The sequence below is a fragment of the Schistosoma mansoni genome, chromosome 7 (assembly GCF_000237925.1).
Source record: "Schistosoma mansoni strain Puerto Rico chromosome 7, complete genome".
Taxonomy (NCBI): domain Eukaryota; kingdom Metazoa; phylum Platyhelminthes; class Trematoda; order Strigeidida; family Schistosomatidae; genus Schistosoma; species Schistosoma mansoni.
The window spans coordinates 4,329,584-4,354,040 of NC_031501.1; the positions used below are offsets into that span (position 1 = coordinate 4,329,584).

The 24,457-nt window shown below is 40.7% G+C and overlaps 2 protein-coding genes across 2 annotated transcripts; one reads left to right on the plus strand and one right to left on the minus strand.

The window, feature by feature from the left end:
• Positions 1 to 5,629: 5,629 nt before the first annotated feature.
• On the minus strand, positions 5,630 to 6,589 carry Smp_173940 (putative frizzled; the record flags this gene model as incomplete). Its single annotated transcript, XM_018798658.1, has 3 exons — positions 6,210 to 6,589; positions 6,061 to 6,177; positions 5,630 to 6,019 (listed from the first exon to the last, which is right to left on the minus strand). The coding sequence occupies exons 1-3, from the start codon at positions 6,585 to 6,587 to the stop codon at positions 5,630 to 5,632; spliced, it is 885 nt and encodes a 294-aa protein (XP_018653578.1). The 5' UTR covers positions 6,588 to 6,589.
• A 5,128-nt stretch (positions 6,590 to 11,717) lies between these two features.
• Smp_173950 (hypothetical protein) lies at positions 11,718 to 13,601 on the plus strand (the record flags this gene model as incomplete). Its single annotated transcript, XM_018798659.1, has 1 exon — positions 11,718 to 13,601. One exon carries the CDS (start codon positions 11,718 to 11,720, stop codon positions 13,599 to 13,601), a length of 1,884 nt encoding a protein of 627 aa, XP_018653579.1.
• Between the last annotated feature and the right edge of the window lie 10,856 nt (positions 13,602 to 24,457).

The window sequence follows — 24,457 nt, forward strand, 5'->3', positions numbered from 1 at the left end:
TTCTCCCGAGCCCTTCCATCGGTGGCTGATAGCGATGTGATCAAGCAAGATCAAACGTTGGGACGAATTCGGGGATCGCCATGTCAAAAGATATTTGTCCTTGTGATTAGAGTTAGTATATGCAAGAAACAGGCGGTTCATCTGAGCATAGCTGCAACAGACGATCGCCATTATCTGTTCTTTTAGTCCTAGATAAGGAAGCCTGTTGTCCAATTTGGCACAGTGTTCGGACGTTAAAAGCTCCCACATGTAGTTTAGAGCGTGGTTTCAAGAGACCAGGAATAACGCTGAGTGTACTTGAATCGTTTGTTCTAGCGGTGCGAGGTGATAAAAGGACGTGAGATGGGCTAGTCGTGGATATAAGAGAGTTATTATGAGGTGTATTAAGGATTTGAATGTGACCAACTTGGTCTCGTGTGTTGTTACGGGTATGAGGACTAGTATTACTTCTCGGCTACCCACACCGTGGAAGGGTATTTCTTGAGGGACCTGAAAAGGAAGTTGGGTTAGTGTTGGTCTTTCAAGCTATCCACAACAGCTTTTTGAATTCGTTCATCGGGTAGCTTAATTTTGATTGGTATAGCATGGCTTCATCATGATTGCAACTCTACTTTAGTTAATGTTTTTCGAAAAACTGTTGAGAATTCTGGTTTCCCTCCTTTTCCTCCACTTATCTCGTTAGGAACCTGTCGCTCATTCTGGAGCACATGTTTAAATTCAGATCATGCTCTAGTGCGAGCACGTATTTGTCTGCGTCTGACTGGACGCAGGAAAGACACAGCAGGGAAACCTCTTAGGGTTCTACTTAATGATAGGCAAGCTAAGAATATATTTCAGGAACAACTAGAAAAACAGTTAGGCAGCGATGTAAGTTGTGCCCACCCCGAGGCAGCGTGGAATGACAGCCGAAAAGCTGTGGAAACAGCAGTGATATCTGTTAGTACGGTAAACCATAAAGTTAGGAAGACACTGGATCTCAACAGTATTTACTACACTGATAGATGCTCGAAAACTCATCCCATCTGGCTCTGAACATGACGAAGAGCGAAGTCAGCTTAGGCGCTGGCGAACAAGAAGCCTACGCAATGATCGCGAACAGTGGTGGGTAGCGAAAGCAAGAGAGATGGAAAAGGCAGCGGCAATAGGCAACAGCAAACAACTGTTCAGACTTGTTAAAGAAACCGGTATTAGAAACCCGACTGTCAACGAAACTATCTTGGAAAAAGATGGCCAAATCATTCATTCTCAATCCAGTAGATTGGATCGATGGGCAGATCATTTTAGGGATCAGTTCAACTGGCCTTCAGCCACACTTCGGTTTCCCACGATCCCCAGTCGACCTGAATGGTAAGTCAATGTAAGTCTACGAGGTTAAACAAGCTATTGAAAATATGAGGCGTGGGAGAGCAGCAGGCCCTGACAGGTTTACCCCGAGATTTTTAAGGATGACGGTCCTGTACTAGCAGCGAGATTGACTGAGGTCGTAGGTAGAATCTGAGAACTGGACGTAATCCCATGTGACTGGTCTCAATAACTGATTGTGCTAGAAAGGACAAAAGTCCTCTTGTGACAACCATAGAGGAATCAGTTTGACTAATATAGTGTCTAAAATATCAACTTCAGTAATACTTCGACGCCTAACTAAAGCTCATAAAGAACAGACTAGAGAAAACCAGGCTGGTTTCCGACCTGGACGTGGTTGTATAGACCAGATATTCACACTACGTCAGGTTCTAGAACATAAACACACTTTCAGACGTCCCACAATAGTAGTATTTCTCGACCTTAGGGCGACATTTGGCTCTGTTGATCGTAAGGTTCTATGGCAGTGTTTGTCACTGAAAGGAGTACCAAAAAAGTACATTAACCTCATAGAGGCTCTCTACTCGAACACAACTGGTCGAATTAGAGCCTATGGCGAACGGTCATGGGAATTGATTACCTCAAGTGGTGTTCGTCAGGGCTGTCCACTCTCTCCATTCTTGTTTAACTTTGTCGTTGACGTGCTTTTAGAGATAACAATTTCCAGGAGTTGAACTTTTACCTGGAGATTCACTTGTTGACTTAGAATATGCCGATGATATAGTTCTATTTGATGAACACTGACAAAATGCAGAGTCTTCTGACCACTGTAAGCAACTATGCGGGCATGTTCGGTGTGCGATTTCCCCCCTCAAAATGCAAAATGTTACTTCAGGATTGGGTTGCATCAACACCTGAACTAATGATAGGGAGTGAAGTAGTTGAGCGTGTTGACCGCTTCACTTTTCTTGGGAGTCTCATCAGCCTTTGTGGTTTGATGTGTGACAAAATCTGAGCACGGATACAGAAGGCTCGTCTAGCTTTCACCAACTTGCGTTATTTATGGAGTAGGCGAGATATCCGTCTAGCAACCAAGGGACGGGTTTACTGTGCAGCAGTTCGTTCCGTCCTACTTTATGGCAGTGAAACATGGCCGGTAAGAGTAGAGGATATTCGTAGGCTACTAGTATTCGATCATAGGGGTCTTCGAAGCATTGCTCGTATATCCTGGGACCACCGGGTAAGTAATTCAGTTGTTAGGAAACGGGTACTAGGTAAGGATGGCAAATCGATTGATGAAGTAGTGAAACTTCATCAGTTGAGATGGCTGGGACACGTGTTACGTATGTCCAACCACCGACTAACCCGACGTGCAATGTTTTATGGTGTAGGAGTAGGTTGGAAGAAAGCTAGGGGCGGCCAGACCAAAACGTGGCACAAATCCATGAAGTCACTGACCATTTGACTGAGTCACGCTGGCAGGTGTAGACTACCTGGTTGGGATTCGCGAGATAATAGCAATCGATGGTTAGAGACTTTGAATGGCACGGCCCAAAATCGTTTGCATTGGCGAAGGTGCATCCACTCTTCGTGTTCTGCCAAAATCTAATCTGAATTCTTCATGTCTCTATCTTTTTTCCTTTTCCAAATTTATTTCACTAGATTATACTCCTTGAATAGCATCTTCAAACCTTAATCTTTCACATAATGCTTATACTCTTACTACTTCTATCACTATGGGATTTGAATCGACAACTGCATCTCTGTGCTAATGTGGTATGGCAACTTGAACCAATGTACGTAATTACGAAGTTCCACGTTGTTGCTGACCGACTGTGGATAGCTTGTAGCTGAAACTCACAATTTTCACTCAATTTCGTACTTCGAAAGAATTAAATGATAGTTTTCTAGTGAAATGAACTTTTAAGGTTAGTATGTTGGGATTAGAAGTTGGATTTACCCTGGTACGGCCGAGAGGGAAGAGTCCGCTCTTCCGCACGAAATGCTCTCATGTGGCCACGCGTATATAGCCTCTGACAGGGAAGTCCTACTCACTGTCTTCTCGTGGCATTACTGTTGTTTACGAAATTGAGAGGATGAAAAGCGAATGTCCGGCTCTTTAACCGGGTTGGTGGACACGGAAAGTCCACCTAGGGGAGTTGGAAAACCCTGATTCCAAACCAATGGTGCACATGGACTCCAGGATCCTGAGAGAACAAATAGCGTATGAACCAATGGCTTTTCACCGGCTACCACGTGACTGCATCTCCTTACGTTGCTCCACTGACTTGTGGATCAGACCTTTAGGTCAAAGGCTTCGGGCGTGACCTAAGGAAACCACCTGTTTCGGTTTTGACTACCGGTCGATACCACAGCCCACACACGAATCAAGTGACTTTTGTGGCACATATGTGTTCGGTGCCCCTTTGTACCAATATTTATGTTTAGATAAATAAAAGTTAGGATCTAGCTGGTTACATTATTGTGAGTTTCTTCGGTATCCAGCGCTACTAAGTTCGTCAGTGGTGTTAAAATCCCTAATACTCTGTAATTTTATCACTTTTCCACATTTTAGAGCTCATATACGAATGCTAGATTCTGATTAGCTGTTCTTGGTTAATTTCAAGGCCGTGCCGAAAATTGCACTCATTTTATTTCGAAAGGCAACCCAAAAATATATTTCGACTATATCAAGTGAGGATGTGATTAACATGCGTTTCGACGTAATATACTGGGACTTGGCCAGGTATAAACAGAACCTACCGAAAGTGTGTTCTTCAAAATACCCATATTACAAAGTGAAAGTAAATTAGCGCGACAGTTAGAAAATAGAGTAATGTTGATGTCCACAATTGTGTGAAGGACTAGACGTAGATAATATGGTCTGAATAGATCAGTCAAAATAACCGGGAGAATCCAAACTAGGACGTATTCACTCTCCAACATGGTTGAGTAATACTCTACAACTTCATGGAGTTTAATTAATTCTGATTGTATGACGAAATTTCGGCACGGATTTAGAAGGCTCAACTGGCTTTTGTCCACCCGCGTCACTTATGGCGTGAGCGAGATCTTCGTCTGCAAACCGAAGTGCGGGCTAACGGGGTAGAAGCTAACTCCGTCCAAATTTATAAGTGTGAAACATTTTTATTTATTTACTTGAAACATAAATATTGGTACAAAGGGGCACCGAACACATATGTGCCACAAAAGTCACTTGATTCGTGTGTGGGCTGTGGTATCGACCGGTAGTCAAAACCGAAACAGGTGGTTTCCTTAGGTCACGCCCGAAGCCTTTGACCTAAAGGTCTGATCCACAAGTCAGTGGAGCAACGTAAGGAGATGCAGTCACGTGGTAGCCGGTGAAAAGCCATTGGTTCATACGCTATTTGTTCTCTCAGGATCCTGGAGTCCATGTGCACCATTGGTTTGGAATCAGGGTTTTCCAACTCCCCTAGTTGGATCCTCCATATCCAAAGACATTAAGAATAGAGGATATTCATAGGTAACTAGTATTCGACCAAAGGTATCTTCGAACCATTGTACGTGTATTTTAGGACCACCGAGTAAGCATTTTTCTGGGTCAAGAATAGGGTACTAGGTAAGAACGACCAATCGATGGATGAGGTAGTAAATCTTCATCAACTGACGAGATTTAGGAATGTTACTTGTGTTCAATCACCGCCTACCTCGACAGGTGATGATTTCTGGTGTAGAAGGCTGTCAAAAATAATGGTGGCCAAAACAAAACACTGCACCAGTTCATGAAATCATTACGAACAGAACCTAGTCATGTTGATAAGTGTAGATTACTTAGTTGAAGTCGGCGTGATTATCGTAATTAGTAGTTTGAAACTTTGAATGGCATGGCTCAAAATCGTTTGCAATGGCGAAGGTGGATCTGTTCTTCATCTTCCCCCAAATTCTGAGGTTCTGAATTTCCTATGACTTTTTTAATTCCACCAACTTATATTTTCTCCAACTGTATCTCCGATGCTTAATCTCTTCTATTACCACTAATACTTTTACTACCCCCACGATTCTGGGATTTGGCTCGGCAATTTCATCTGTGATGATGAGGTATGGCAACTCGAACTCATATACATACGTACTAGGTTCTACGTTGCAATGGACTGACCCATGGAGTAATACTACTAATGGACATAACGCCTTTATGATTTAAATAGATCATAAGTATGGGAATGATGTTCATAGACAACAAGGAAAAGTCACGAAACAAATGTTGGAAGACTAAATTGGCTAGCCTGGAAAAGCCTCATTAAATGGATTTGACTGCTCTGACATTTATTAAGAATGCACTGAGCTTTTATAATGATTTGAGTAAATATATTCCTCTAGCCACTAAATTATCGATCACAAAAAACATGCTTAGTGCACAAACTAAACAATAGAATTCTTGACTTACACTGTCATTTAAAATAAAGCCTGCAACGTATGTGAGAGCCACCATTAGGTAACAAGCTGACAAGAATATTATCGGTCTCTCGGGGTACTGAAAACGAGGCATATCAATGAGGAAGGTGAGAACTGTAAATGACGTCGATGCTGCACACAAGAAACTCCAGAGACCGATCCATAAGCGAGAAAACTTCCTGGAAGAAGAATCTCCGAAGAGGAAATCACCGCAAGGAATTCCACAGTCCTGAATTATTTGATTCCTGCCCATTCTTACGCGGAATTCGAAACTCGGAGGAACCTAAGACGTTAGTACATATTAAGGAATCCTGTACAACCCACTTTCATATGAACAGGGCACACGAACGAAGGTTCCTTAGAAGGCCGTTTTTCTGTCTTATTTTCAGCTATACACAACGAATCTTCTGGGAAACGATCACAATTCATTATTTTTGGCCACTAGGGATAAATAAGAAACGAATAAGAACCACCTCAAAATGAAAACCCCGCATAAGTGGTTCACAGTCCTTACGGTTTTGTTCACACAAAGATCGACAAGGAGGTAATGGTTTTTTCATTCCAGTGCAGACAGGGAAAAATAAGGAGCATAAAAACAACTTTAAGGAGGAACTGCAAGTAGTTCGAACTAATGGTGTATATTGACCTATTTCCTGGGCGGCATCGTCTTGAGTAGCATGTCCCATATCATTTGGAAATATAGTGATGTTATATGGTAGATCCTGACAAGCCTTTATACGTATAGGTTCACATTTAGGTGTTTCAGCATATGGATCTTCCAAACCCCGCTGTATGTAGCAGTTAGAGTGAGAGAAAATATGTACGACGATGAAGAGAGCCCTCAAACACATTGCCATTTGGACCCTCAATGGCGCCTAAATATTTATTTGACTGACGCTCCATGGGTATAGTTATTGACTCCAAAAAACACAAAGCAAAGAAGTCTGAAGTGAGAAGTTATCCACATACTATACGCCAATAAATAATTTGCAGAAACTTGAAATAGCGGCGGCCGTTCCTGATATTTAACAAAATATTCCTGAAACCGAGCCACTAACTGTTACACGGCTAACACGAACCAGTGCTACCGAGCTCCGAAATCATCCAAGACTCCTTCGTGCAGCGTCCATTGTTAGTGATGACATGAAGGGTATTCTGCTGGCCAGTCAATTGATGAAATCAGGAAGGGATGTGAACATACTGGTTGATTTATTATTATTATTCGAGCTTTGAAATTCCCCAGGCGATCCTTGAAGATTAAGAGTATATTGATCCAATAAACGGTACGATTAACTATAAATGACGGAGATCCTAAACCTCACCTAATTAAGATAGCCTTCTCCTCCGAAATGGCCTCTCCAACTCTCAGAGATTTTCTAGTCGATAGACGCGGGTTACCAACTGGAATCTATATGCAACCGGACAACTCATATGGTCAAAGGATTAAGCACTAAAGCAAATTAGAACTGACATTTCCACTTGTGAACCAGGAGCTGGCAGCATGTTTTTGTTTCGCAGAGACATAAAGAGGAATAGGAGTGGAGCAGCCCTGTACCAACGATATTGCTTGGTAGCTCATCTAGCGGGCACTCAAGATTTCATCAATCTTGATGAATCTGTAGTGACCTGCCTTTCTCGACGAGAACGCGATTGGTATAATGGAAACAATTATTATTATAACCAATTGTACCGGTGATTGTTTAACTGTACTCGTTGTTGTTTAACTGTATCAAAATCATTTTTCGTTCGGTCGTCCGCCTTGTTCGCTCGAACTTTCTTACACTCTGCCCTTATTGCTTGTACTCGTTGGCATGTCTCGATATTCTTTCGATACCACGAGATCGCCAATAAATACACTTTATCTGGACTAATTGCAGCCTTCTGGTTTACGAGCTATCAAAGGAACCAAGTCGATTTCGAGCGCGTAATCTTACTGTAGTGGTGACCATAGTCTCGGTAGTCTGTGGACGAGTACTTGGTTTCTAGGCCTCTCTACAGGGTGATTCACTATCAGGGCGTGATAGCATCCTCTGAGAAACTATTCCAGATAGTGCCGACATCTGATGAAGAATGTGGCCCAACCTGGATATTGTCTCTGTGATATTCACTTGGTCGTGGATTGCAGAGTGAAGTGCGATGGCGAGGTTCGAGTAGAACGTCTTATTTAAATGATACAAACATTTAAAGGGTTGGTCTCTTAATAGTACGGCTCGTTTTGTAGCACATCTCTGTACTTGTTTCAAGAGGTTCCTATTACTTGGTGGTGGATAGAGGGTGTAGTAATGTCGTAGGCTTCAAGGTGTGAGTGGATGTAGGTTACGGACATTTCCAAAGAAGGCTAAGGAGCCTGGTCGCCTCGAGACAAACTGAAAAGCGTTGTGGGGTTTATCTGCATTTCCCTGGTAGTCGTCACTATTGTCCAAGCTTTCTGTCGGCAACAGACCCAGATCAAGTTCTCTCGCAGTTGTGGAGAAGCGGTAAAGGCTGAGAACGTAGTAACGCTTTTGCGCTTCTGTGAACCGAAATAACACCGGTTGTTGTTTCTTGATATCAAATGATAAACTGTACCTCTCACTCCTTCTGAATCGACCTCTCATCTCAAGATTTTCTACGGTTCAAAATAAGAAATGAGAAACTGAGGTTTGCTGGAAAATCATTGCTGAATAGTGAGAACAGTGAAAGGTCTCGTGGGTCGCATCGGGAAACACGTTCGGTCCTGAAGGTAGCGAATACCATTTGCACAACTTTGGTCAACAGAATAGTGTGCTAAAACATCATACGCTTAAAGGAAGTTAAGGAGCAGTTGATGAACGAGTAATTTCTGATTCTAACTCTGCCCACATGTCCCATGCTGATGATGTGTTGGCATCTCACGACTTTATCAAAGCCGTATTGTGATACGCAATTCACTGAGCAACCCACCGCAGTGAAGACTGTATCTTCTGTAACAATTTCATCTTGCCTGTAAACTGGCATACCTCATGTAACATACTGTTATTTGAAAATAAATTATTACTGTTTTCATCTCACAGGAGTTTATAAACTCCTTCATCTAGTCATCTACCAAACATGTTGACACTTTGTGAAAGCACTAGAAACAACGTACAGACATCTAGCAGCTGAAATAATTAGAATGAATACTGGTTGGCAGCTAAAAGTCATTTTTGTCTTTACAAGCACCTGATAATTTACTCTGAAGTTTCTTTTCGGATGAAGACAACCAATCTGAAGCTTCTTCGATGTCAATTGGCTTACGGAGGTGCTGTTTCCTTGCATTAGCGCCTAAAGACTGCATTTTGACGGGAAGGTATTCACATTGCTTCCATCCCCCAGTTTTTCTCAATTGCATATCCAAATTATTGATCTGAAAAATGACCAGATTTAGGGCAAAATGCATCGTTCAAAATTTAAGCAAGTGAACTTAGGATTGTCAAACAATATAAAGTAAAATTATTTTTGATGATGTGACTCGTATGGAATGGTAACTTGAATCAGCTTATATGTTGAGTGAAAATCTTAAGATCCATAATCAGAATAAAAATGGGTCAGAAGGGTGGGAGAAATAATAGTGTGTAGAGGCTAATTCCTCTTTATCTGACTTCAATAAATAGTAACTCGTTAACTGAGTATTTATCGCAGGCTCGATATTCTAGTAGAATTATGGATTTACTCGAGATTATTCAGAAGTTCGAAAACCAGTTATGGAGACAGTTTATTGTTAAAGATTGATAAAATCTGCAGGCGTGCAGAGGACAAGCACACATAGAAACGAGTGTGAGTGAGTGTTTAAAATCTATATACATTTATGTTAATTGGTTGTGGATAAATTATTAATTATCTGTGTGTTACAACCAACGGGAGTCGATGTTTCCTTGTTTTTCTATCACGAAACATTTAGATTTCCTTTAAATAACTTTGAAAGGACCTTCAAAGGTAGAGCTAAGCAGTGCTTTTATTTTGTCACACCTTATCCACGTGTCTGTGCAATTGCTTAGATACTTAGGTATATATATGTATATATATCGCCCACGATTGTTCACGAGTATTAATTGGTCTGAGCTTAAACATATGGTTCCGTAGTTGGTCTACTTAACTTTCTAAATCAAGTTTTTTATTGTCAGTATGAGGGTTAATCAACTCGTCCAGTAGTCTGAGAGGCGTCACGAAAAATAGTTTCAATGCTGAACACTGTGCGTCAGTTTTGAAAGCCATTCGTATTCCTAACATAACTAATGGTAGGAATTCTGTCCACTTACAGGGGCTTGAGTGTGCCATTAGGACAGTCATTATTTGACGGTGGAAGCGTTCTACCATCCCATTAGCGTGACGGTGATATGCAGTGCAACGTATTCCACTGGGATCTAGAAGTTTAGCTAAGTCGTTAAATAGTTCAGATTCAAAACGTGCTCATCTATCCGTGGTTATTGTTACAGGTGTACCGAAAATGATCGCCCAGTTCTGTATGAAAACCTTGGCCATTGTTTTGGCTGTGATGTCCGTTATCGGTATGGCTATAGGTAATACCGTGAACCGACCTATACAGGTAAACAGATAATTAAAACCATTCTATTTACAAATGAACGAAACGTGCATCTGGTTGTGAGAAAACGCCGATGGGTGAATTTGTGTGACGATTAACTTTTGACCGTTTACACGCCAAACACTCTCTAATCCATCTGTGTACACCGTTTTGTAGATTTGGCCATATATATCTGGTATTGACTAGTTTAATCGAAGCTTGTGCACCAGAACGAGACAAGGAACTGCAGTTATTAAATATTATTCTTCGCATAATTTTGGGGACGGAAAATCGCGGCATCGCCTTGGTCGTGTCGCAGTTAATCAGAATACTTTTAATAAGTGATGGTGACTGCTTTACTTTGAGACTGAAGTTCTTTGCTGTGAGTAGGTTTTGTAATCCTGGATCCTCTTCCTGTTTGTCTCTCAACGTCCCAAAAGTTACTGCAGACTGTTGTATCACGTTCATTTCTAGTCGAGATAATGCATCTGTCACCTGCTTTACTGACCTTTGACTTATCGGAAAACACTTGTGAACTGTGATACATAGTCAAGGTGTCGAACTTCTCGACGTGAGTATTTGTCGGCCATCACGTTTAGTGCATTGGTCAATGGTTTGTGATCCGTGAAAACTATGGAGTCCCTGCCCTCCAACATGTGTAGGAAAAGCTTAACTATTAGGTAGACTGCAAGAACTTTTCATCCGAAGGTAGAATAGCTTGCCGCTGCTGGAGTGAGTCTCTTCGGGAAGAAAGCGATTGGTTTCCGAGTGTTTCTAACCAGTTGGTTGAGGGTGTCGCCTACTGCCTGTTCGAAGCATCCACCATCAAAGCAAGTGGGGAAAAGAAGTTCGGATACATTAATGTAGATGCTTGAGTCAGTTTATCTGTTAGCTATTTAAGAGACTCAACAACCTCAGAAGTTAGCTTGAATTCTTTTGGTTTTCCTTTAAGTGAATCTTTCGAAAGTTGCATTAATTGTTCACAACTGGGTATGAACCTGTAACAGCTCAGGTTGGTTGGTTAAGAGTTGACCCCAAACAACCAAGCATATGCTAAAACAGTATTGTTCAAGTATTCATTCACTTCCTTACCTTTTGTAAGCGTTATATTCCCTACTATCTTATATGGAATGTTGAGAGCCTTTGTTTGTCTGAACAGATAATCCCACGCTCCATTGTGACTGCGCGAAGATCGAAATAAAGACCTATTCACTACTTCTCTGGTTTCTTCTATCAATAGCACGAGGGTTACCTTAAGGCACGAAAGTGGTGAGCCCTTTTTGAACACAAATTTAACCTCACTTCTGTTATTAATTTTTTTTTACTTAATCGTAAAGGTAGACCTGATTATCCGTAAACTAAGTTGAGTATATAACTAGTTTATTCCGTATTATCTTAAGTTATTCGTGTTATAGTAACCATTTTTCGTGCTAACTTTATTGCTATATTTGTCACATACCTCATGTCAGACCCAATAGAAACCCATAATCTGGAGGATTTGTCACCAGTGGAGATAGACACTGTTATGACTACGAAATCCCGACTTCCAGAATTTGATCGTAGTGATCCTGAGTTGTGGTTTGCTCAACTAGAGCATTATTTCACGAGACACAATATCAAATCTGAAGGGATTCGCTATAGAGACTTGTGTTCTATCCTTCCTCCTTCAGTCGCCAAAGAAGTCCGTGACTTGATTTTAGATCCACCATCACCACAACCATACACCATCTTAAGACGAGAGATAATGAACCGTTTATCATTATCAGATAGTCAAAGAATCCAAAGACTTTTTCAAGGTGAAACACTAGGTGATCGGTCGCCGTCACAGTTTTTGCGTCACCTCCAAGTGTTAATGGGTGATAACACAGTGGGTGAGGCAGTCCTAAAACAAGGATGGATACAAGCTCTCCCATGCTACGTCCAACACTGTTTGGATGCACAAGATCCTGAAACCTCATTATCTCATTTAGCGCGTATAGCCGATAGAATAATGGAGAGAGGTCCTCCAACTGGACCAGGCACAATAAATCACACACAAAAAGTAGAATCAGCAAAAGACCCCGTCATAGAAGGACTCATTGCGAGTGTTAAGAGTCTCACTGAGGCTGTCACCAGAATGCAAATGGGTCATAGAAACAGGAGCAGGTCACCACAACGACCACGATCCAAGTCACAAAACAGGTCACAAATGTCCAGACAACCTGGGCAGTTTTGTTGGTACCACTGGAAGTTTGGTGTCAACTCAACCAAGTGCATGCAACCATGCGCCTGGCCTAAACATAATTCTAAAGATAGCGGGAAACGAGTAACCCCTCCCCAGGTCGCGACGACTGAGGAGGGGCGCCAAAACAGTCGCTTGTTTTATGTTAGAGACAGAAACTCTGGCTTGAATTTCTTGGTGGATACTGGCGCTGCTCTTAGCATCATCCCTCAAAATAAAACTGAGATTAGTCGAAAAACATCATCAATTACACTTCAAGCTGCAAATAAAACTAAAATTGCGACATTTGGGCAGAAAAACTTAACCTTAGATTTGGGGTTCAGGAGGCAATTCCCTTGGGTTTTCACGGTAGCCGACTTAGATCTGGCAATACTAGGGATGGACTTTCTAGAGAGATACGAATTTCTAGTTGACACCAAGAAACCGCGATTAACACTAAAAGAAACTTCGTATTACACAAAAGGCAAAGAAAGTCACATCAGCTCTCTTAACTTGATTCAAACTCCTCCAGTAACAACAGCGAAATTCCAAGATATACTCGCGGAATTTCCAAACTTAACTAAACCAAACCCACAGCTTTCTAAAGACAAACTAAAAGTAAGTCACACTATCAAAACCGAAGGTGCACCGGTTTTTGCAAAACCCAGGAGACTAGCACCAGATAAGCTCAAAATCGCTAGGGCCGAGTTTGATTATATGCTACAACTGGGTATTATCCGTCCCTCTGATAGTCAATGGGCATCCCCTTTGCATATGGTCCCAAAGAAAAATGAAGGTGACTGGCGACCGTGCGGGGATTACAGAGCCCTCAACCGTCAAACCGTACCAGATAGGTACCCAATACCGCATATCCAAGATTTCACAAACGGTTTACAGGGTATGAACATATTCACTAAAATTGACTTAGTCAGGGCATATCACAATATCCCAGCGGCGGATGAAGATATCCCCAAGACAGCTATTACAACACCCTTTGGCTTATTTGAGTTTATACGCATGCCATTCGGCCTGAGAAACGCGGCACTTCCTCAGATATTCTTATTCCACATTCTCACACTTTCTCTTGTAAGTACGCAGCAAACCGTCAGCGATAGTTGTAGAAAAGATCACATGCTACAAAGATGACAAGCTAGTAAATGAAGAGACATCCATGGACTATCATTGAAAGCGTTAGTCGTAACTGATTGTAAGTCAAATAGTGAGCGAGTTGATAATTTCGCCTTGGGATGAGAAATAGAACGAAGGTGTTTTCGATAGATAGGTTAATCGAACCGACGTTCCTATGGAAGTCGATTCTAGGGGGTAGCTAATGTAACAGCTCAGGTTGGTTGGTTAAGAGTTGACCCCAAACAACCAAGCATATGCTAAAACAGTATTGTTCAAGTATTCATTCACTTCCTTACCTTTTGTAAGCGTTATATTCCCTACTATCTTATATGGAATGTTGAGAGCCTTTGTTTGTCTGAACAGATAATCCCACGCTCCATTGTGACTGCGCGAAGATCGAAATAAAGACCTATTCACTACTTCTCTGGTTTCTTCTATCAATAGCACGAGGGTTACCTATAGGCACGAAAAAACCTCCGAAGTCCCGTAACTGCCTAAGCGGATTATAGCTGTTCGAGTAACGAACTAACGTCCTAAGAGATAGTACCAAAAGCACAGTCCAAACTAAAAGCCCACAAGTGTCCCTTTTGGTGCTGCACAACAACTTTTCTGGATTATGTACGGTGTAACTTCAGTGGAGCGGATTCGTATATACAAATATATAAGAAGAATATCTCAAGCATCTGGAACTTGTTTTCAAATGACTCCAAAAATATGGCACTACTGCAAACACTCGGGAATATATCAGATAGGAAAAGGCCTCCTGAACCCTACCAGACATACTCAAGGTATTGACCCTCTAAAACGCTCAGAGATGGGCATTCTTGATTGCCTAGAACCAACTTCGATCAATCAACCACCTGCGGCCAACGTCCCAATAAGTTTTTGTCGACGACTTAAACCGAGTTGCACGTCTCACACACGACCCTTAACATACCGACTTCGTGGAAATGCGAAACCCATCAATTCGGACGACAACACGAGAAAAGAAACATAAACAGTTGAGGAAATTACAGCAAAAACAACTGTGTTCGCACACCAGGACATAAAAGTACCCGTAGGTATCTCAGTACGTGCATTCGGCTCGGTAATCGAAGGGATCTTACAAAGACAGGTAATTGACGCTTGACAACCATTGGCGTTCTCTTCAAGATGATTGAAAGACACTGAATTGAGGTATGGCACCTTCGGAAAGGAAATCCTTAACTGCATATTGTATTCACCTTCAAAATGGATCTTACACATGGAGAGGTTCGAAATCTGGGCTATAACCAAGGTAGGTGATGACGATTTTAATATTGTGGCCCATTTCCCTACATTCATCGGAAAAGAAGCATACAGCCTTATAAAGACTTTGGCACTTCCAGACAAACCGATTTCGCTCCCCTATGCAACTCTCAAGCAACTACTGTTTGATCTTGTAAAGTATACAAATTCCGAATGAGGTAAGGGAGAAAAGTCCGATAAAATGACTCGCCAGAACATCAGGAACTCCACTACTTTACCAAGTCGTCGCAGTTCGACGCGTAATCCAAGTTATTCAGGTAATACTTCATTGAGCTGTGAAACAGTCCACGAAGATGAACATGAGTGTAGTAAATGCTTGTTCTGCGGCGAGTTTCACCCATGTAATTCATGTGTATTTCGCAATTCTAAATGCTTTAAATGTGGTGAAACTGGACACATTCAGACAGTTTGTAATACCATGGTTCATTTCGCTGAAACTAATGCCAAGATGGATGTTTCTAATGATCAGTTATCTTTATCTAGAAGTGGTATAACGTCACATAACAGTCCAGAGTTGAATGAAACCCAGAATCATTGTGAGACAAAATTTTTTAGTCGACAAACTTATCGGATTTCTCATGCTACTGTACCAGATATGGTTTGTCGTAATAATTCACATACTTCTGATGGAATTTCTTACAACTCTGAGAATAAAATGTTGAATGAGTCGAATCATGATCAAAAACCAGATTCCGTTTCGGTAGATGCTGAGTTTTGTTATTATCCATTATCCTCTAATGAAACTCAATAAATTCGAGGGAAATATTACAGAAAACTCAAATTCTGATATCATAATAAATGTCATTTACCTTAACAATGAATTTATCTCTAGTGATATTCCTAATGAATGTGACCAATATGTTCTTGATGAGTCGAATTCTAGTCACATTTCTGACGTTATTGTATCAGATGTTGCATATTCTTACGAACAATGTTTGTTGAGTAGAATCCCTAGTCAGTGGTATGATGAATCAGATGGGATAGCAAAATTTACCGAAGCAATCAGAGAACCAGTTTGCCCAGAAGTGAAGTTTGCACAGGCAGATAATCCAAATCAAGTCCAAGATTATCGTAATGAGTATGAGGCTAATGAATGTTTTCCATTCGATTGTTTCGCAGTTAAATCAAGCCTACTTGAATCACTTGTGTTAATTACATATATCAATGCATATCTATCTGTGTATTCTAATATGAATAACAAAAAGAATATGTATCATACATTTTATTCAAGTCAAAGTCACAGGATGGAATACCTCAAATTATATACCAGTGTTTATCCACAAATACTCACGTACATTAGTCGATGAGTGAGATTTGAGAAGATAATGCAAATTGGGAACGTCATATTGGTTATAACATTGCGACGTAAGGACCCAACATTATTTCGGGGAGGAGGATAGTGTTGGAAAGTCTATGGTGCAAGTTCTAAATATCAGTGGTTTCACTATACAACCGACATGATGATTGTATACAATTCCAGAACACAGGTGAGTCTGTTCCGATTTCGGTTGTTAATTCTAATACTTACGAGTGCATTCTAGATAAAACAGTGTCTACATTCAATACACTGTGAAGACAGACGCAAGATGAACTCCAGAAGAAGACGTAAAATCGATTACAGACACTTACACTCCAATTTCAGCTGTGGGAGATGTGATGTTTGAATGAACCAATGACTTCGTATTGATGACTGTTTTGATTTTGAATTCCAAATACAAACCATTCGTTTGTGCTTATCTAATACTTCCTGATTAAATTGCGCTATCCCTGTGATTACTAGTTTATACTACAATTCAAATACTTCTGATTATCATAGAAATCACACTCGATAATCAACAACCATGACGATACTGTTCTGGTATCTGACAACCATCCCAAAACAACACGCTCTTGAAGAAGTGTAAGGCTGATATAACAACTGAATGACTACTACGCGTAGGACACTGCATGACATTTTTTTATTTCGTTTGCTTGTACTGCAAAGTCAAAAAACATGTTCTCTCTCTAATACGCTCATACATTTGTGTATTACCTTTTGTTCGCTTAAAAAATTACAACATAAAATTCATTGTGCGAAAATTTTTATTTTATCTCATGTTATCAGTGCATGTGTATACCAGTTTGTTTCTCACATTTCGTGTCCTTAAGCACGTACAAGTGTATAATAATAATAATAATAATATATTTCTGCAGTAGCAGGTACACGCCATTTTTACAGGCATGATCTACAATTTACAACATATACTGGTTCACAGTATGCATCCCAAGCAAGCTTGTTTAGTAATTATAATCTATAAAAGTTGATAGCAGTTCATTCGTTCACATATAATGTGTTTTCATAAGAATAGTTTCCAAAGGGGCATAGAGTCCACGTTATATACCAGATCCAATCTCGACAAAAAGTGTAATAGGGTTTCGGTAGTGCTAAGTATTTATGTAATGCAGCTTTTTAAGTTTATAGTTGTTATAAAGTAGGCTTGTGGAGCGCCTGGTTCGAGCTATGACCTTGGGAAAGCGCGTTCGTCGAGCTTGTTCCGGATGTCCGAAGTTACATAGCTTCACCCTCAGAGCAAGATTCTGAGGAGAAAAAACAGAAGAGAAACCGAGGAGCATCAAGGCATTTGGATATGAGCGATAATCAATGCTTAACATTTATTAGTGGAACAGATGGAGGTATGATAAATTATTAGATTAAATTGATACTAGCTCATGTTGCAAGAGTGAACTGCGATTAGGGGCTCCAGAAGAGAGAAGGCAGTAATAAAGAACAATGAGTTGTGATATTTATCAAGGTGGAGTAGGTTCCAATGAAGGAGGGAAGTCAAGGTTGGAATGAGGAAGAACAGAGAGTGCATAGAGAGAGTAGTGTTAAGTAAAATAGCAACCATATCCTTTACAGTCAGTTTTTTTTTCTTTTCTCATCCGATGCCTACCACACAGTGTTCATGTAAAAGTCCGAGTTAGCATGTTAAAGGTTGTCTTAGTAGAATAGTTAATCCAGCACAAAAATTAGAAACATGAGTCGTAATGGTGAGTGTAGGTGAACAATCTCAATATCACAGATCTATTGACTTGTTCTCATCCATAAAGAGCCTGATACAAACAAAATGTTCTGCCCCACAAACACGGGTGGATTGAAATCATCGCCCACACCATCAGTGCTTGCTGGTCAGTAACTCCACCCTCCCTCCTTTTGTGATGTTAGGCTCATTTACGCTTATTTTTTGGATACATTTCATACCTCACACAATGCTCTGTGTTTCACATCCTGTTGGAAAACCCTATTTCTATTAGTACCATGCTACAAGCTTTTCAGACAGTTACAAATTATGGACTGTGGGTAAGGCTTCGATGCAATGTTTTTATTGACTATATAGTGAAGTGTAGGTTACAAATCAGAGTATAGGCATTAGGAAGGGTATAGTGTAGGATATTTGTTTACCATAGTAGGCGGAAAAGTGGATATTTATATTAGTTACAGATAAGGTAAGATAACGAGTGGTGAAATAATATTAATGGCAAGGCAACATAGTGTACAGATGAGTAAAAACTGATAAAGAATAGACAAGAATTAACTCACACTAAATTCGCGCTGAGGTTGTTTTGTTCTATGCTAACCGGTTGATGGGTGACAGGTTCTGTGGTTGTACGACCACTGGCAGTAGTCAGTCGATTGTGCGTTTCTTCTGGTGTTTTAGGGTATTTATAAGCGTCGTTTAGCGACCGAGTATTGATAGATCCAGTGAGTTGCCTGTCTACTTCAATTGAAAAGAATTAGTGAGGGGAAAGTATCTAATACAACTACAAGGTAGGGAAATAAGGCGATTCAGTCTATATATGTAGAGAGCCTATGATGTCTGTGTGGGACGTGGATGTGTTCGTTTGCACCAGATCTATGCAGGTGAGGGGTTGATTAATGAGTCTTGTAAACGTATGTAATTTGTCTGCCATGCGTACTTCAGAAGGCAGACTGTTCCATATCAATGCGTACTTGATAAGGAAGAAGTTTTCACGTGTTTTTGATGTGTTTTTCAATTTTGACAGTGGATACTTTGTCTCGAAGGTTGTATCCATGTGAGTCTTGGTAGAGAGCTATATTACATGTGGAATAAGTAAGGTTTTTAAGGAGTTTGAAATAAAGAATTAAGTTAGACCTAAGCCTTCTTTTCCAGAGGGGTTCTAGTCCTAAGATGTGGCATCTGGATTTGTAGTCAGTGAGTTGGTCATTCTTAAGTATTTTGCGAGTGAAGTCTCGCTGTATTCCTTCCACCTTAAGTATATCAGATAGGCGTAGGTTGGAAAATAAGAACGAGCAGTATTCGACGATGGGTCTTACGCAGGTTTTATACAGGATGATTTTCGTTTCCTTTTGAAAGAAATTACGAAGGATGAAGCCGAGCAATCTCCGCATTTGAGATGCTTTAGTTGAAATATGTTCAGAGAAGTTAAGACTGTCGGAGTAATGTACCCCAAGGTCAGTTACTGATGTCAGTCTGAGCAGTGGGTTTTTGTTAAGTGTTAGTTTTAGTTTAAGTGACGTGTTACCAATACATAGCCAACCGCATTTCTCTGTGTTGAGCTCTAGCCCCCAGCGTTTGCACCAGTCGTCTACTTTGTTGAGTTCATGTTGGATCGTTTGCATAGTACTTCGTACATCACCAATGTCAGTTTTATAGATGACTTTTAAGTCATCAGCGTAAAGGTAGGTCTTACCTGTGGTAAAGCACTTGCATATATTGTTGATATAAATTATAAAGAGCAATGGACCCAAGACACTACCCTGCACAACACCACTGGTTATTGGTCGAGGTGTGGATGTTGTAGAGTTAAGCTTGGTTATTTGGTATCTGTTTGTGAGGAAAGACTTAATCCATTGCAATAGGGGGTTTATAATTCCAACTGACTGGAGTCTGTTGATTAGAAGATTATGGGGTACTTTGTCAAAGGCTTTCTTTATATCGAAATAAAGTATAATCACTAGCTTTTTCTGGTCACGTATGCGAGTAACCTCGTTAAAGAAGTCTATCAGACATGTACTACATGATCTTGTTCTAATGAAACCATGTTGTGTTGGGTCTATTAGTTCTTCCTTAAGTAGGTGATCTGATAGTTGACTTTGTATCACTTTTTCCATTATGCGCGAAATAACTGGAGTGATATTTATAGGTCTGTAGTTTCCGACCAGGTTTCTCGGTCCTGATTTGTGTTTGGGAAGAACATACGTTACCTTCCAGGCTTCAGGATATGTACCCGCCTCTAATGATAATGTGTATATTTTGAGCAATAACGTATGTATATCCGGCCCCGACATTTTATAGAGAATTGATGGTATATCATCGACACCAGAGCTCGCATTCGGCTTAAGGGTTTTGATGGCGGTATGTATACTCCTAATCTCAAAGTTTATGGTGCTAATATGGCTTTTGCTTATGCATTTTATGTTAAAATCTGGGGCATTAGATGTATTCCCGTTTTGTGAAAACCATTCACTTAGCAGTTCGCATATGACGGTTTGGTCATAGTACGTCACGCCATCGTGCAGTAAAGAGTGAATGTTGTGATTTTCGTTCTTTCTCATCCGTTTTGCAAGGAGCCGACATAAGTTTTGGACTTTAGATGCAGCTGTGAGCGCAGTACGTTCTTCTGTCTGTTTGTTTTTATTGTGATGACTTTGCACTCCTTCAAGTACAGAGTATACCTGGTGCAGGGCACTAAAGTCTTTTGATGTAAAGTACGTCTTTCTTAGTTTTCGTAGCTTAGACTTAGCCTTTTGGTTGATGTAGGGAGCAATTGTTTTGAAAACAATTTTAGAAGGGATGGTAGTGTCTAGTGCAGATTTGGTGGTAGTATTGAATATTTCCATTGTTTCTAAAAGGTTATCACTGGTGAAGAAAGTGTTCCAGTCAGAATGCTTCATAAGAAACCGAAAGTTACTCCAGTCGGCGTTTGCATAGTCTCTATATTGGAAACATGTATTTAATGTCTTTAATTTTTTGCGCTTGGCAAGAATCGGAAGGGTGCAGAAGACTATTTTATGATCGCTATTATGGAACTTCTCGCCAACCACCATTGATGCTGGTGTGACATTGTGACAGAATATTAAGTCAAGAATGTTGTGATTTCGGGTAGGCAGGTTAACATGTTGCTGCCAACCGTGTATGTCTAAGGACCTTAGTATTCCTTCGTAGCACGGTGGGCCAGAATGTGTCTTCCAGTTGATGGTTGGAAGGTTGAAATCACCACAGACAATTTTGCAGGCGAAGTCAAGCGAGGCAGCCTTAGCGAATGACTCACTTATAATGGTGTCAGTCAGACTGGGGGTATTCGGAGCTCGATATATACATCCGATTAGTATTTTACATTCAAGGGTGTGTACAGTAAGCCACATCGAATCTGGTACTTTACTGAGGGTATGATCACTAAAGATTTCCGCCCTCATGTTTTTTGATGCATATATGAGACAACCGCCACCCTTCTTGGTGACTCGATCACAGCGGAAGAGCTCATACGTGTCTATTTGGAGGTACGTGTCTGTGATATCGGAGGACAACCAACTTTCCGTTATTAAAACAAGTGAGGGGCTGTGTAAAAGTAATAGGGCGCGTAGTTGAGTCATCTTATTCTGTATAGATCGGGCATTGATTAACATTAGTGTCAGGAAGGATGAGTGTTTGTCTAGTAAAATGGTATGCTGTAAACCCTGTGGTTTGTCGCTTTTACTATGAGAAGAGGAAAAAGTGGGAGTATTGGCTCTACGTTCTTGTTTGTTTAGTTTAATACCAGCATAGTTAACGGGAGAAAGGTGGTCGGAGGTTAGTTTGGCGAAAGAAGTATGTTCACGAGTGTTGGGTAGAATCGGGTGAGTTAAATGGATGGGCGGTGTATTCGGGGGGTGATCATGTTCCGTCAAGGAGCTTTTAAGACTAGAGAAGTTATCGACGGTGAGAAAGGTGTGTCACTCCCCATCAGGTCGGAGTATGTAGAAGGTGGTCTCAGAATAGTGGAATTGTCGCCCTCAACATTTGGAGACCCCATAGCAATACTGTTGAGGGGGAGAGAGATAAAAAAGGATGAGGTGGTGTGTGTGCCAAATTAGGGGAGATCAGAGAGTTATAAAGGGCGGTTTGGTTCTGGTAGTATTTAGAATCGATAGGTGGGTCCCCAAGCAGGCCAACATTATGATTGTCTTGTGTGCAGTGGGGTGTTCTACTCCTATTACGGGTAGTTAGGGGAGTTGTATGTTTCAAATAATTATTGCATGATTGTCTGACATTGTTGCCGGGGATGGTGTTCCTGTTGTGTGGGCTGTGCTGATTCCTGTAACCTGCATGTTTCAAGCTATATGGCTTATTGGCATCATGTGTAAGTGTGGTTTTTGTCGGGCGTAACCTCACGTTAGGATATGGGGGTACTGCCAGTTCATTATGCTTGTTGTAATGCATTCGACTACTATGAGTAGGTGCATGTTGTGTATTGAGAGATCTGGAGTACTTATGGGTGTTTAGAGAGAATTTAGTATTATTTCGCATTACAGTGTTTGGGCGGTTATAGCTATTAGAGCGATTGATGTGAGGCTTGGGTTTTGGCTTTTCATTGGAGACACAAGAAGAGTGCTTTGAAACTGTAGATGCATAGGTGGGTGGGCATTTTGTTGTAGTTGAGTGTTTGGGTTTAGGGTGAATGGTTACAGCTGCCTGGTGTTTAGTCTTGTTCTTAGGACTAGTAGCAGTATGCGGCGTGCCTCCGTTTTTGGGAGGGGTGGGGTATGGTGTTTTAGGGATAGCGCTATGGCCAACGTTGTAACTGCAGCTACCATGTAGGCTGGGTTGATTGTTTTGCACTTCATTGGAGTTTCGACGTTGGATGGCAGTCTTGTCATGGGTGATTCTAACTTTCTTAAAGGTTGGAACGCGCCTCAGTAAAGACTGACTTTTAAGGAGGTGATTGGCTTCTATGATACTACCAAACTGAAATAGAATGGGACAAGAGGCTTTAGTCTGTGTTTTACGTAATCTTCTTGCTACACACCAAGATTGCGACAGTCCACATTCTTGTAGTAGAGTATTTTTAGCAAGCTTCAGATTCGTACTATCAGGTATATTATACGCAATGACATTGTGCATACACTGAAGTCTTTTCAGCACTTCAGCTGATATGTGGTCAATTATTTTTTCAGTGTTTTTTATAATTTCGAGACCAGGATTTTCCGGAACACTGATTAGGTATTTATACGGTAATAGGTCTTGAATAGTTTGGGTGAGGCTAGATTTTATTTGACTGCTTTTAGAACTATCACTGGTGAGATTATTAGAGTTTATATCAACATTATTATGGCCTATTTGGTTGCATAGACATTTGTTGCAAGTGTTTACCGGGTGGTCATCTTGGGCGTACTTAGTTGGGGGATAAGGTATATGTTTGGGTGAGTAGTCGAGATCTACATTATTAGGCTGGCTACTGTAGGTGGGCTTATGTGCACTCTGTTGGCCACTACACAGGATGACCGATTGTGGATTTATTGTGTGTATGGGGTCAACCGCACTGTCTAAATACCGCTCACAACGTGTGATGTGTGGGCTGTCAAATGATGTCGGGGTAGGCGGTAGGTGATTACTCTTATTTATATCTACAAGCGAGATGCAAGGTAGTGACAGGTCATGTCCAAGTACATGGTGCACGTCTAGTGTAGCTGTAGGAAGATCAGAGTATGATGCAGACTGATCAGTGTGTTTAGAAAGCTTCACATTATTCGCGTGAGTTGTGGATTTAGATCTTTTGCACGTGCTATGAGCATCAGGAGAGATTATGTGTTTTTTAGATGACCTGGACATTATTAGAAGTAATGTAAATATAAATTTTGTATTGGGTGAGCAGCGACTGTTGTATCTTTACTTACTAGATGTGTAAAGTTTTATGGTAGAGTCAGATCAATATTTGCTAATAGCTAATATATTAACGTTAGTGAAAGAGGAAAGGTGGACAGCGTGTGAAATAGTGAGCTTAATGTACTACGTTGAATCACAGGATGGGGTGTCAAATTAATAGAGCCCTATCAGAAATGAAGTATTTTTCACTAATAAATGTTGTTAAATTGGAAGGAAACATTAATAATAATAAAAAGTATAACCACGTGAAAAAAAGTTACAACCTTCAAAAGAAGCGCCGACCTTCAAATCGAAATGCATTTACACTTTCACTTTTTCTCTTTTCAGGGACGAATGGAAAAGATGAATGGCGATTTTCATGGTACATTCTTCTCATTGCTATAGTGTACCACATAGCTCCTTACACTAGGCAAAGAAGAATAGATGTTGTTGGGCATAGCAAGTCATTAGATAAGATGAGAAGATGGCTCAATCAAACGATCCATTTCTAGAAAACCATCGTATACAGGCCGACACCTTAGTTATATTTATTGCCCTGTGCAATACAAACGGGGTTTGATAAGGTGCCTTTTTAACAGGCTTGATCGTATTTGCACAAATTACGCCATTGATGATGATGATGTTAGGTTGTTAAAGAAGCCATTGATGGGAAATGACTATCCCTTTAAATTTGTAAGTAGATGGGGAGTTCATGACACAGTG